Consider the following 14,099-nt stretch of genomic DNA (forward strand, 5'->3'; position numbering starts at 1 on the left):
GCACTTTGAAGATGTTAGAATAAATGTCCACATTTACTTTTCCTCACAAACAAGATGAGTAAAAAACAACTAAATCACTAGATTATGCATTGGCAGCTCCTGAGTTTCAAGTTTGGGGAAGCTAATTGTCACCATAAAAAGGCACCTTAGGGCCTCCTGGGTGGTGAAGTGGTCTTGCAGGCATTGCATCGCAGTGCTTGCTGTGCCACCAGAGACTGTGTTCAAGCCCAGGCTTACTGTTGTTTGCTAAATTAAGTTGAGGATTGTATAGCTCAAAGACAGATTTGAGACTTGTCATTGTCTTCTCTTTACAGCAATAGCTATTTGCCTTCCAAACTATGTTTTCCTGCAATTTAATTTAGAAATATTGCGATATTCCTGGCTGGGCCTCTTTTCACTGACAGTAACAGCTCAATAATCATCTATTTTGTATTTGTCGTGCACGCTGCCCAAATAGTTTCTGGTGCCTTTCCTTCAGACTGTAGGCAATGTGATTTCAAACAATACACTAATTGTTTTTTTAAGGCTAGGGGAAGCTAATTATCCTCTGTGGCCAAATCATGCTTTTACTAGCCTAATTTGAATATTTGTCTTTATTTATGTCAGCTAATTAGGCTATATAATTCACTTAGGGAAATCCTCCCCTAGTTTTATGGATGTGCCGCGTAAGAGCCTACAGTATGTCAATATATTATCCCCCATAGTAAAAAAGTATACATATTCTATTGTTCAGCTTGTTGAGAAAGAAATACGATAGATCCCAAATACAACCACTAGGCCTAGGCTACATTAAAATAAAGTTAAAAAGCAAAGAGTCTGATGCAACAGATCAGAACGTTTAGCTTAAAATGTTGAGAAACTATTATTTCTTCACATTATAAGTGCAGCAATGTGCACAAGACAGCAGCTGCACTCAATCATAATATAGTGGCATATCCATTTGTATCTGTCTATCCACTACACTCTCAGTTTTCATCTGTTAAAAGTACTACAATATATCTGCATATTAACATGTTGTTAATGGTAGGAACTAAGAAGCAAAGGAGAGGAAAGGAGAGGGTTTAACGCACATCCACATTATTCACATGAGCTGAAGACTTTGAGAGCAGCGAGCGCACATTCCCTTTTCTTTTTCCAACTCTCCCTACCTCTCTCTCAAACACACACACACACTTCAGAGGGTCCATCACACACATTATGAGTTCAAATAAGGATTAGGATAGATAAATTAATACTCTAAACATGTGGACAGTCAGACAGACAGGCAGCAGCACAACTATAACTGCACTGGACGGCTGAGGGAAGGCTTTCAAAATGCTCAAATCAACTGATGATTAACGCACACCAGTGCAAAGGCACACATGCGACACACAAACAGACAAATAGGGAGGTAGAGAGGAAAGGAAGGAAAAACAGGAAGAGAGATAAAATAGAGAGGAGTAGAAAAGAAGTACACACACAAACAGAGGCATGCAGGGTAATCCTCACTCCCCCTCACTGGCAATCCTTACATATTTGTAGAGGTATGCATGGCACGGCCTGGTGTTTCTCCTTCAGTCAAACACACAGACATATAATCAGAACCAGACTCAGTCAGAAGGCTAATTAAAAAAATATATAATTTTACCTTTATTTAACCAGGCAAGTCAGTTAAGAACAGATTCTTATTTTCAATGACAGCCTGGGAACAGTGGGTTAACTGCCTGTTCAGGGGCAGAACGACAGATTTGTACCTTGTCAGCTCGGGGGTTTGAACTCGCAACCTTCCGGTTACTAGTCCAACGCTCTAACCACTAGGCTACGCTGCCGCCCCTAAACCCTTTACGCACGCACGCACGCACGCACGCACGCACACGCACACACACACACACACACACACACACACACACACACAACACAAACTCTGAACTGTATATGGCTCTGCTCTGTGATAGCTCTGCGGTCACTAACCGTCTCCTGCACTCACATCACCTCTCACTGACCGTGAAAAGACCACTGTGACCTTCCTGATACTCCAGCGCAGTCCAACTGCTGTGATCATACCTCAAAACAGAAACCGCCCAGAGCAGAGAGAGAGAGAGCATGAAACAGTCTCAGGGGAAAACATAGAGAAAGTATGAAGGGATGAAGAAGAAGAGAGAGGGGTGCTTTATGTTAACGGCTGCTGTCTACTATTAAGCAGTCTCAAAGGAAAACATAGAAAGTGGAGAGAAAGTATGGAGGGATGAAGTAGAAAACAGGGGGGTGTTTTAGGTCTACTAATCAGACATGTGGAGTGATTTTGTTTGACAGAAGTCCCTCCTCTTTTAGGTAGTTCCCCTGAAGACCTGCACTAGCGCTTCCTTCTACCCACGCCAACATGTGTCACACACTCCCATACTGTACCCCAGATACATTAAACAGAGAGGGGGTGGAGGGAGGTAAGAGAGAAACAAAGAAAGGGAATGGAGAGAGAGAGAGAGAGAGAGAGAGAGAGAGAGAGAGAGAGAGAGAGAGAGAGAGAGAGAGAGAGAGAGAGAGAGAGAGAGAGAGAGAGAGAGAGAGAGAGAAACAGATAAGGAGGGAGAGAGAAAAATGGCGAGAGAGAGAGAGAGAGAGACAGGGAGCGAGAGAGACAGGGAGCGAGAGAGACAGGGAGCGAGAGAGACAGGGAGCGAGAGAGAGAGATCTAATCAAATTTGACACATTGGAAATAGAGAGTACACAGTGGCAGAATACCTGACCACTGTGACTGACCAAAACTTAAGGAATGATTTGACTATGTACAGATTCAGTAAGCATAGCCTTGCTATTGAAAAAGGCCGCCGTAGGCAGACCGGGTTCTCAAGAGAAGACAGACTATGTGCACACTGCCCACAAAATGAGGTGGAAACTGAACTGCACTTCCTAATCTCCTGCCAAATGTATGACCATATTAGAGACACATATTTCCCTCAGATTACACAGACCCACAAGGAATTCAAAAACAAATCTAATTTGGATAAAGTCCCATATCTATTGTGGGAATACCAGTCTGCAATCACAGCAGCAAGATGTTTCCACAAGAAAAGGGCAACCAGCGAAGACCAAACACCGTTATTTATGTTTATTTATTTTACCTTTTGTACTTTAACTATTTGCACATCATTACAATGCTGTATATAGACATAATATGACACTTCAAATGTATTTATTATTTTGGAACTTTTATGAGTGTAATGTTTACTGTTAATTTTTTACTGTTCGTTTAACTTTTGTTTATTATCTATTTCACTTGCTTTGGCAATGTAAACACATGTTTCCCATGCAAATAAAGCCCTTAATTTGAATTGAAATGAGAGAGAGAGAGAGAAACAGAGAAATAGGAAGATTGGAGAGGAAGAGAGAAAGATGAAGATTAGAGAGGAAGAGAGAGAATGAAAGAGATAGAGCTCTCTGTCTCCAGTTCCCAAAATATGCAGCAGACAGAGACAGTGATGTATGGGGCAGACAGAGACAGTGATGTATGGGGTTGGGTGTAACTGGGACAGTCCCCCACACAGAGAAAAGAGGGAGAGCAGAGAGAATAAACAGAGAACAGAGAGGAGGGAGATAGTGTGGTCAGGCATGAATAAAATCTGTCTTCTGCTCCCAAGAGTTAGTGCAGTTGTGTGTGGAATTTCCATGTGTGAATGAATGGAAATTATACCATTGCACAAAACACTGACTAGTGACCACTATATGACCGTAATACAACCCCTCACTCTATTTTTCTCTCTCTCTCTCTCCCTCCCTCCCTCCGTCTGTCTGTCTGTCTGTCTGTCTGTCTGTCTGTCTGTCTGTCTGTCTGTCTGTCTGTCTGTCTGTCTGTCTGTCTGTCTGTCTGTCTGTCTGTCTGTCTGTCTGTCTGTCTGTCTGTCTGTCTGTCTTTCTTTCTCACAGACACTCTTTCCATCACCAGGAAGGATGAGCAGGGTTTGAGTCAACCAGCCTTCACTCCACTCCCCTAGTCTCTGTCAGCAGGGTGGTCAGGTGAATCATTGACCATAAATACACAGACACAGGGACAGTCATGACCACACATCAAACAGTCAGTTCCACAATATCTATTAAAAACAGCCCCAAAACTGCCATGTCTATTTCTAAAGATTGCTGACGTCAACTTCCCCATACAGTGGGGTGAATCAGAAAAGGTCTGCATTGACCGGAGAGTGACCACTGGCTGACCACCATGTCCAAACAAACAAGCTGAGCCAACAGGTGAGCCAATCGCCCATAACCTAGACAGACAGCTCAATCAGCCAATCAGCTAATGCTTAGGTCAGGGTGAGAATAAGAGTCCAGTCTATGAGGCAGCGGTGATCATCATGGTTCAGCAAAATAGAGATATAACTTATTCACCAGCAAGGAATGCAAGAAACAACAACCACAGAGAAGAACAGGAAGACATGGATACAAAGACCTTAGGATGTGGCCCATATGTGGAGCGTCTATGAACTTTCCCCCACCCTATCCCCGATGCACATCCCTCTCCTTACATCTTTTTAGTCTATCTCTCCATCTCCTAATCCCTCTATTTCTCCCTCACCTAAACTCTACAGCATCCGAGCCCCTCTCTCCTCCCCTAAACCCTTTCGTTGCTCTGCCCCTCATCCTAGCCCCTCTCCTCTCCTCCCCTAAACCCTTTCATTGCTCCGCCCCTCATCCTAGCCCCTCTCCTCTCCTCCCCTAAACCCTTTCATTGCTCCACCCCTCATCCTAGCCCCTCTCTCCTCCCCTAAACCCTTTCATTGCTCCACCCCTCATCCTAGCCCCTCTCTCCTCCCCTAAACCCTTTCATTGCTCCACCCCTCATCCTAGCCCCTCTCCTCTCCTCCCCTAAACCCTTTCATTGCTCCACCCCTCATCCTAGCCCCTCTCCTCTCCTCCCCTAAAACCTTTCATTGCTCTGCCCCTCATCCTAGTCCCTCTCCTCTCCTCCCCTAAACCCTTTCATTGCTCCATCCCTCATCCTAGCCCCTCTCCTCTCCTCCCCTAAACCATTTCATTGCTCCACCCCTCATCCTAGCCCCTCTCCTCTCCTCCCCTAAACCCTTTCATTGCTCTGCCCCTCATCCTAGCCCCTCTCCTCTCCTCTCCTCCCCTAAACCCTTTCATTGCTCCGCCCCTCATCCTAGCCCCTCTCCTCTCCTCCCCTAAACCCTTTCATTGCTCCACCCCTCATCCTAGCCCCTCTCCTCTCCTCCCCTAAACCCTTTCATTGCTCCACCCCTCATCCTAGCCCCTCTCTCCTCCCCTAAACCCTTTCATTGCTCCACCCCTCATCCTAGCCCCTCTCCTCTCCTCCCCTAAACCCTTTCATTGCTCCACCCCTCAGCCTAGCCCCTCTCCTCCCCTAAACCCTTTCATTGCTCCGCCCCTCATCCTAGCCCCTCTCCTCTCCTCCCCTAAACCCTTTCATCCCCACTCCGTATGATTTAAATTATGTCTCCTCTCCATCCCGTCATTAATAATTGACTATCTTCCTCCTGCTCCAATTAAATAATTAACTAAGCCTCCAGCTGTCTGTACCCCAGGGCAGTCTGTCTGTGACCCTCTATCTGTCTGTTGGTCTCTGTCACTCCCTCTGCGTGTGAGTGAAATTCTTTCCCATATTTTGGACTGGTGTGTGTGTGTGTGTGTGTGTGTGTGTGTGTGTGTGTGTGTGTGTGTGTGTGTGTGTGTGTGTGTGTGTGTGTGTGTGTGTGTGTGTGTGTGTGTGTGTGTGTGTGTGTGTGTGTGTGTGTGTGTGTGTGTGTGTTGATACGGTTTCAAAGCTACCGTAAGTTACCAAAACATTCAGTCATTTTAGCAATTAACTGAAAATCTTTGGCAATATATCATAACTTTGGTAATTTAAACTTGAATAACTTGTTGAAAATGTATTCATATATAGTATTCCTTTTTTATATCTGTGTCCGTATTGTCCATGAGTTTCTAGTAGACATACCATGGTTAAAGAGAAAATAGCGTAGTTAATGACAAAAGCATAAAATCATCAATGGAATGATTTAACTCAACTCTCCCAACTACTGACTTTTCTTCACAACTGCCACCAGATCCAAGCCATAACATTAACAACAAATACATATTGACATTGTCAAAGAAATAAACACCAATGTTATTCACTAAGTTGGCGGTTTATATTTAGGATAATATTTTACAGCTTTTTCATTCTATTTTTTATTTTTATAATTGTATTTAATTATTTGATATATTTGACATGTGATAAGTCCACACAGAGGGCCAGGGCTAATTACAGACACCTGTGATAATTTGAAGTACCTAAAAGGGTCACTAGATGTCTTGTGAAAGATTACATAAAATCCATGAAAGATAACAAAATTCTTGCAGTTTACTGGTAAGTTTGAAGTGATATACCCCCCCTTTGCAACCCTATGTGTACAACACCTAATGGCTAATGTCCTGATACAAAGAACAGAGGAAGTGAATCAGCAGGACAATCAAAATATCATTACATCGTAACACACACACATATACACACAAACACACATGCACACACACAAATCCACACACACTCACTCACTAAATCCAGTCAGACTGTGGTATGTCATGCTCTGGTGTGAAATTCTTATTGGAGCGATGGGGAAGGGGGATGCTCTCTGTCTCTCTCTCTCTCTCTCTCCCTCACTCAGACCCCCTCTGTCTCTCAATTCAATTTCAATTTAAGGGCTTTATTGGCATGGGAAACATGTTTACATTGACAAAGCAAGTGAAATAGATAATAAACAAAAGTGAACTAAAAAAATATATTTTTGACTCTCTCTCTCCCTCTCAAGCTCCCTATCCCTCCCTCCCTCCCTCACTTCCTACCTCCCTCCCTCTCCCGCACTCTTTGTGTTTACCATAGCTTCCTGTTAGATCACTACCTTGCAAGAGTTTGACAGCTTCACAGGAGCCAATGAAATGTAAATAAAACAAAGAGTCAACAGACTAGAGACTAGAAAAGGACATCTAGCACAATAAACTGTGAATTAACCATCTTGAAAACACAGATTCACAGCTAGGTCTGCCTCGGTATGCATCTGGCACTATCAACCACACAGCTTAGTAACACTCATTCACACACACGCACCCCGAGTGGATCACAGACAGAGGTCATTGATCAGAGGATGGATATAGGCTGGCCAGATCAATCTCATTGATCACACACTGTTTCATCAGCATGTGGAGTGTGTGTGTGGGGAAACACCCACTGTCAGTGTTTGTGTGTGTGGGTCAATGAGTGTGTGTGGGGAAACACCCACTGTGTGTGAGACGAGGTAGACGGTTTCAGCCCCTCCCCCACTCTGCCCCCAACCCCCACACTGTCTCCCTGACACTCACATAATCTTCCCCCTCCCTCAGTGTTCATAAGGAAAAACTCCTCCATACTGTTGTGCAGACTCTACCCACTGACTGAGTGTGTGTGTGCATTCGACATGTGTATCTGTGTGTGCTTATGTGCTCACACAGACAGGTGTTTGTGTGTGTGACGTACCGGTGAGGAGTGCTTGTCCCTCTCTCAGCTCCTCGTCCACGGCAATACTGTACTCCTCCTGGGAGAACCCTTGTGTGCACGGCAACGACCTCTGCCTCCGTGGCAACGACCCCACGGCCCCTCCGCCATGCACAGAAACCTGGAAAACAGAGAATTAGAACAGAAGGGTGTGATCTACAATTATCAATATAATCCTAGAGGGGTTACACATACTTTCAAATGTACGCACTAACTGCAATATAATCCTAGAGGGGTTACACATACTTTCAAATGTACGCACTCACTGCAATATAATCCTAGAGGGGTTACACGTACTTTCAAATGTACGCACTCACTGCAATATAATCCTAGAGGGGTTACACGTACTTTCAGATGTACGCACTCACTGCAATATAATCCTAGAGGGGTTACATGTACTTTCAAATGTACGCACTAACTGCAATATAATCCTAGAGGGGTTACACGTACTTTCAAATATACGCACTCACTGCAATATAATCCTAGAGGGGTTACACGTACTTTCAAATGTACGCACTAACTGCAATATAATCCTAGAGGGGTTACATGTACTTTCAAATGTACGCACTAACTGCAATATAATCCTAGAGGGGTTACACGTACTTTCAAATGTACGCACTCACTGCAATATAATCCTAGAGGGGTTACACGTACTTTCAAATGTACGCACTAACTTCAATATAATCCTAGAGGGGTTACACGTACTTTGAAATGTACGCACTCACTGCAATATAATCCTACAGGGGTTACATGTACTTTCAAATGTACGCACTCACTGCAATATAATCCTAGAGGGGTTACACGTACTTTCAAATGTACGCACTCACTGCAATATAATCCTAGAGGGGTTACACATACTTTCAAATGTACGCACTAACTGCAATATAATCCTAGAGGGGTTACACGTACTTTCAAATGTACGCACTCACTGCAATATAATCCTAGAGGGGTTACACGTACTTTCAAATGTACGCACTCACTGCAATATAATCCTAGAGGGGTTACACATACTTTCAAATGTACGCACTCACTGCAATATAATCCTAGAGGGGTTACACATACTTTCAAATGTACGCACTAACTGCAATATAATCCTAGAGGGGTTACACGTACTTTCAAATGTACGCACTCACTGCAATATAATCCTAGAGGGGTTACACGTACTTTCAAATGTACGCACTCACTGCAATATAATCCTAGAGGGGTTACACGTACTTTCAGATGTACGCACTCACTGCAATATAATCCTAGAGGGGTTACATGTACTTTCAAATGTACGCACTAACTGCAATATAATCCTAGAGGGGTTACACATACTTTCAAATATACGCACTCACTGCAATATAATCCTAGAGGGGTTACACGTACTTTCAAATGTACGCACTAACTGCAATATAATCCTAGAGGGGTTACACATACTTTCAAATGTACGCACTAACTGCAATATAATCCTAGAGGGGTTACACGTACTTTCAAATGTACGCACTAACTGCAATATAATCCTAGAGGGGTTACACGTACTTTCAAATGTACGCACTCACTGCAATATAAACGGCTTTGGAAAAAGTGTCTGCTGAGTAGATTATATTGATAGAGGTAACAACAATGTAATAACCACTAAGAAATATCATGACAGGCAAGAGAAGAGACATTAACCAGCTCCAAATGCAATATAATATAGACTGCAAAAAAGAGACATATTCTAAATGTAATATAACAACATGTAGGACTATATCTGTGTCAAATAAGAGCAACAATGATGGCACATTAGGAGGGGACCTGCTCAGTGGCAGCGACAGAAGGCCACCTCTCTATGCTCCCCTCCCTGCCCCCTACCTGATCCCCTCCCCCTCACAGAGCAGCACAATGGCATGTGTCACTCAGGCAGGTGATTAGAGTAATAAGGGTAAGGGTTAGCGGGTAGTATGATTAGCCTGTCGACATCCCAAATGGCACCCTATTCCTTATAGTGCTCTACTTTTGACCAGGGTGCCAATTGGGATCCAGACCCTGCTACTACAGAACTTCAGAAAGTAAACACACCCTCAACCTTCACCCTCGTGGTGATCACAGATCTGACATGGCTATATACAGGTGAAAGCTATGTATTAGAACCTATTGCTTTCACCTATAAGATGCTTTTCAGTTCAGTCATTAGTTCAGGGGAGATATGAAGGAATAGGGTATTTCAGAAGTATTAAGGCATCGGTGTGAGAGCACAGGATTACATGTGGAGACAGATCCAAGACCAATCCAACAACATTATAGATCGGTGTATGTGGTTTTGTCAAAAACCTGTAACCCTTCCATGTGAACTTACTCATTCAATTCGAATCAATTCTAGTCTGCAAAGTCTCTGCAATCACTCTTTTTATTTGCTTCTCAGTTGTTTATCTTACTTTCCAAACATAAAACGTCTCTAGACATGTTTCAAATACCTATACTGTGCTAAATGAATATATTAACACAAGGAATATGCGAAACCAAATGGGTTGGGTAGCCTATAAACATGCTTTGAGGGGATGGGGTAGCTTTCGAGACAAACCCGGTGAATAAATATGAGTTACAATCCCACAGTGTTTACTGGCACTGACATAACCGCGAGCTGAAATATAGTAAATTGTAGCCTACTCGATAGGCATTATAAATCTGTTCAGTTAATGTACTCCTCATTTAACAACGCGATAGGCATGAGCAATCTGTCCAGCGTCCTCATTTAACAACGCGATAGGCATGAGCAATCTGTCCAGCGTCCTCATTTAACAACGCGATAGGCATGAGCAATCTGTCCAGCGTCCTCATTTAACAACGCGATAGGCATGAGCAATCTGTCCAGCGTCCTCATTTAACAACGCGATAGGCATGAGCAATCTGTCCAGCGTCCTCATTTAACAACGCGATAGGCATGAGCAATCTGTCCAGCGTCCTCATTTAACAACGCGATAGGCATGAGCAATCTGTCCAGCGTCCTCATTTAACAACGCGATAGGCATGAGCAATCTGTCCAGCGTCCTCATTTAACAACGCGATAGGCATGAGCAATCTGTCCAGCGTCCTCATTTAACAACGCGATAGGCATGAGCAATCTGTCCAGCGTCCTCATTTAACAACGCGATAGGCATGAGCAATCTGTCCAGCGACCTCATTTAACAACGCGATAGGCATGAGCAATCTGTCCAGCGTCCTCATTTAACAACGCGATAGGCATGAGCAATCTGTCCAGCGTCCTCATTTAACAACGCGATAGGCATGAGCAATCTGTCCAGCGTCCTCATTTAACAACGCGATAGGCATGAGCAATCTGTCCAGCGACCTCATTTCACAACGCGATAGGCATGAGCAATCTGTCCAGCGTCCTCATTTCACAACGCGATAGGCATGAGCAATCTGTCCAGCGTCCTCATTTAACAACGCGATAGGCATGAGCAATCTGTCCAGCGTCCTCATTTAACAACGCGATAGGCATGAGCAATCTGTCCAGCGTCCTCATTTAACAACGCGATAGGCATGAGCAATCTGTCCAGCGACCTCATTTAACAACGCGATAGGCATGAGCAATCTGTCCAGCGTCCTCATTTAACAACGCGATAGGCATGAGCAATCTGTCCAGCGACCTCATTTAACAACGCGATAGGCATGAGCAATCTGTCCAGCGTCCTCATTTAACAACGCGATAGGCATGAGCAATCTGTCCAGCATTTAACAACGCGATAGGCATGAGCAATCTGTCCAGCGTTTTTAACAACGCGATAGGCATGAGCAATCTGTCCAGCGTCCTCATTTAACAACGCGATAGGCATGAGCAATCTGTCCAGCGTCCTCATTTAACAACGCGATAGGCATGAGCAATCTGTCCAGCGTCCTCATTTAACAACGCGATAGGCATGAGCAATCTGTCCAGCGTCCTCATTTAACAACGCATAGGCATGAGCAATCTGTCCAGCGACCTCATTTAACAACGCGATAGGCATGAGCAATCTGTCCAGGCCTCATTAACATGAGCAATCACGTCCTCATTTAACAACGATAGGCATGAGCAATCTGTCCAGCGTCCTCATTTAACAACGCGATAGGCATGAGCAATCTGTCCAGCGTCCTCATTTAACAACGCGATAGGCATGAGCAATCTGTCCAGCGTCCTCATTTCACAACGCGATAGGCATGAGCAATCTGTCCAGCGTCCTCATTTAACAACGCGATAGGCATGAGCAATCTGTCCAGCGTCCTCATTTAACAACGCGATAGGCATGAGCAATCTGTCCAGCGTCCTCATTTAACAACGCGATAGGCATGAGCAATCTGTCCAGCGTCCTCATTTAACAACGCGATAGGCATGAGCAATCTGTCCAGCGTCCTCATTTCACAACGCGATAGGCATGAGCAATCTGTCCAGCGTCCTCATTTCACAACGCGATAGCGAAGCGCACACTAATTCAACATTCAACAACATCCACCCTGATCGGGTGATTGACCAAGGCTTTGTTGTCGGCATGGGACTGACCCTAACCCGAGATTTTGGGGTTCACTCTAGGTCATCTCTGTAATTTTGATATAGGTTAGCAAATTAGGTTATGGTGTAGCCAACGGACTAAAAAACAATAAACTAACCATGTGCGTGTGTGTGTACCGTGCATGTGTTTTCAACCATTAGCATCTCTAAAAAAATATTCATCTGATCTGATTTGTGTTTCGGCAACGGGCGATTGTCCCGCGGATACATTAATGTCTGTAAATTGTTACAGTTGTTGGTGACCCGTAACCTAAACATCAGATTCAGTTAATGGGTTCAACTTCAGCCTGGTGACGCGTCTACAAAAGTATACAAAAGTTCCAAATAGCCATAATAGCATTCTATATAGGCGTAGCATACAGATTCTGGATTATGGGAGAATACGGGGCAGACAAATGTGTCCCTCTGGGCAAAAACTGCTTGAATCAACGTCGTTTAGACGTCATTTCAACAACACAAATTAAATGCGATGATGTTGAACGTGGAAAGCTGATTGGATTTGCAAAAAGTCATCAACGTAAGGGAATAGCGTATTTTTTTCACCCAACTTTAAACCTAAATCCAATGGCATGGTGACATTTTTTTGTTGATTTCACGTTGAATATTCACGTTAGTTGACAACCCAACCAAATGTAAATAAAAATTAGACACCGAACTATGACCTCTGCACAGTGGGTTGCTCGATTATGAAATTCGGTAAATGTCCAGCGTCCTCATTTAACAACGCGATAGGCATGAGCAATCTGTCCTGCCATCATCAGAGAGCCGTTCAAACTTCAAGTGTAGGCTACTATAACAAATAGGCTACCCTATCACTGCAAGCTCGAGGGCTAGACCACTTTTGTTATCACAAGCACGGATACATTTGAGCATAACGAAATCCTCAAATAGGCAACGTTTGAGCGATATTCTAATGCATATTCAAAAATCAAAATAAGCCAAAGACCAAATATCGAGGCAATGTAGAGGGAAATAAATGCAGTCTATCCCCGCAGACTGAGTCAAAGAGAGCCAACTCATCAGACCACGTCCCACCACCACACACACACACACCACTCCGACTACCAACACAGCGGTTTCCTACCTGCACAGCTGCCAGTAGCATCAATAGAGCGCCCGCAGTAAGAAACATGATACAAATTCCTTTTTCGAATGCGTTGTGAAAAGTCCCTCTTTCTTCGCGGTCCAATTTGAGAATGCCCACTAGGAAACGGGCGACAGCGGCATGTAGAAGGCAGCCTCTTATCTCTCTATTCTCTGTCCCTGCTCTGTTCTGTGGTATGCTGCTGATCGAAGCGCACTCTTGACTGGTACTGAGGCTGAATGACTGACTACCAGTCGGTGCGACCAACAACACGGGCCTCAGTGTCTCCACCTAGCGGACAAGATCAAATATGGAAGGAATCAGACAAAAGGGCATTTCTTTCGCACGTTTTCTTCTCTCCTCTCCCGTTAGAGAATGACAGACCACGCCTCTCCCGTATAACACAATTTGAGTCCTCATCGTTATCCCTACCTAGTTTTGTCACAATACCAAAACTTTGACTTCGATACCGATACCATATTTACTATCACAATATATGATACCATCACGATACTCAATAGCACCATACTAAATAGCAAATAAATGGTATATTAGCCAAAGTGACAGAATGGCACTTGATCCAGAGAGATTAAAACAGCTACTACTCTGTTCAATCAAATCCCCCATCCCCCCATTGGTGTGTACACATATTTTGCATATGTTTTATCACAGGTGCAGCAAAATGCTTATATTTCTAGCTCCAACAGTCCAGTAATAACAATACAAAACATGTTCAATAGGAGTGACTTATTGAGCTTGACAAACAATCTGTTTCCCTTCAATTTGAGACTTATTTCATTTTACTGATCAACAACATTTGCATAGAAATACCATATTTTATATAAGGTCTGTTTCGTGTAGGCTTATCCTGGCCTGACATTTTGATGGACATGTAATTCTCTCTCGAGCAAGGTGAGTTTTACCAATATATTAGCCTCAATTTATTCAAATTCAAAATGCTAATTAGTAACAGAGTAGACATCAGCAAG

The 14,099-nt window shown here is 43.8% G+C and overlaps 1 protein-coding gene across 1 annotated transcript in view; it reads right to left on the minus strand.

The window, feature by feature from the left end:
* cdh2 (cadherin 2, type 1, N-cadherin (neuronal)) overlaps positions 1-13,343 on the minus strand; it is a 62,883-nt gene extending 49,540 nt beyond the window's left edge. Inside the window, exons 1-2 of the mRNA XM_052461233.1 lie at positions 13,111-13,343; positions 7,499-7,637 (exon numbers count right to left, since the gene is read on the minus strand). Coding sequence (XP_052317193.1) covers positions 7,499-7,637; positions 13,111-13,158 — 187 coding nt within the window. The 5' untranslated portion in view covers positions 13,159-13,343. The remainder of the gene's footprint in view (positions 1-7,498; positions 7,638-13,110) is intronic.
* Between the last annotated feature and the right edge of the window lie 756 nt (positions 13,344-14,099).

Source organism: Oncorhynchus keta, chromosome 1 (assembly GCF_023373465.1).
Source record: "Oncorhynchus keta strain PuntledgeMale-10-30-2019 chromosome 1, Oket_V2, whole genome shotgun sequence".
Taxonomy (NCBI): Eukaryota; Metazoa; Chordata; class Actinopteri; order Salmoniformes; family Salmonidae; genus Oncorhynchus; species Oncorhynchus keta.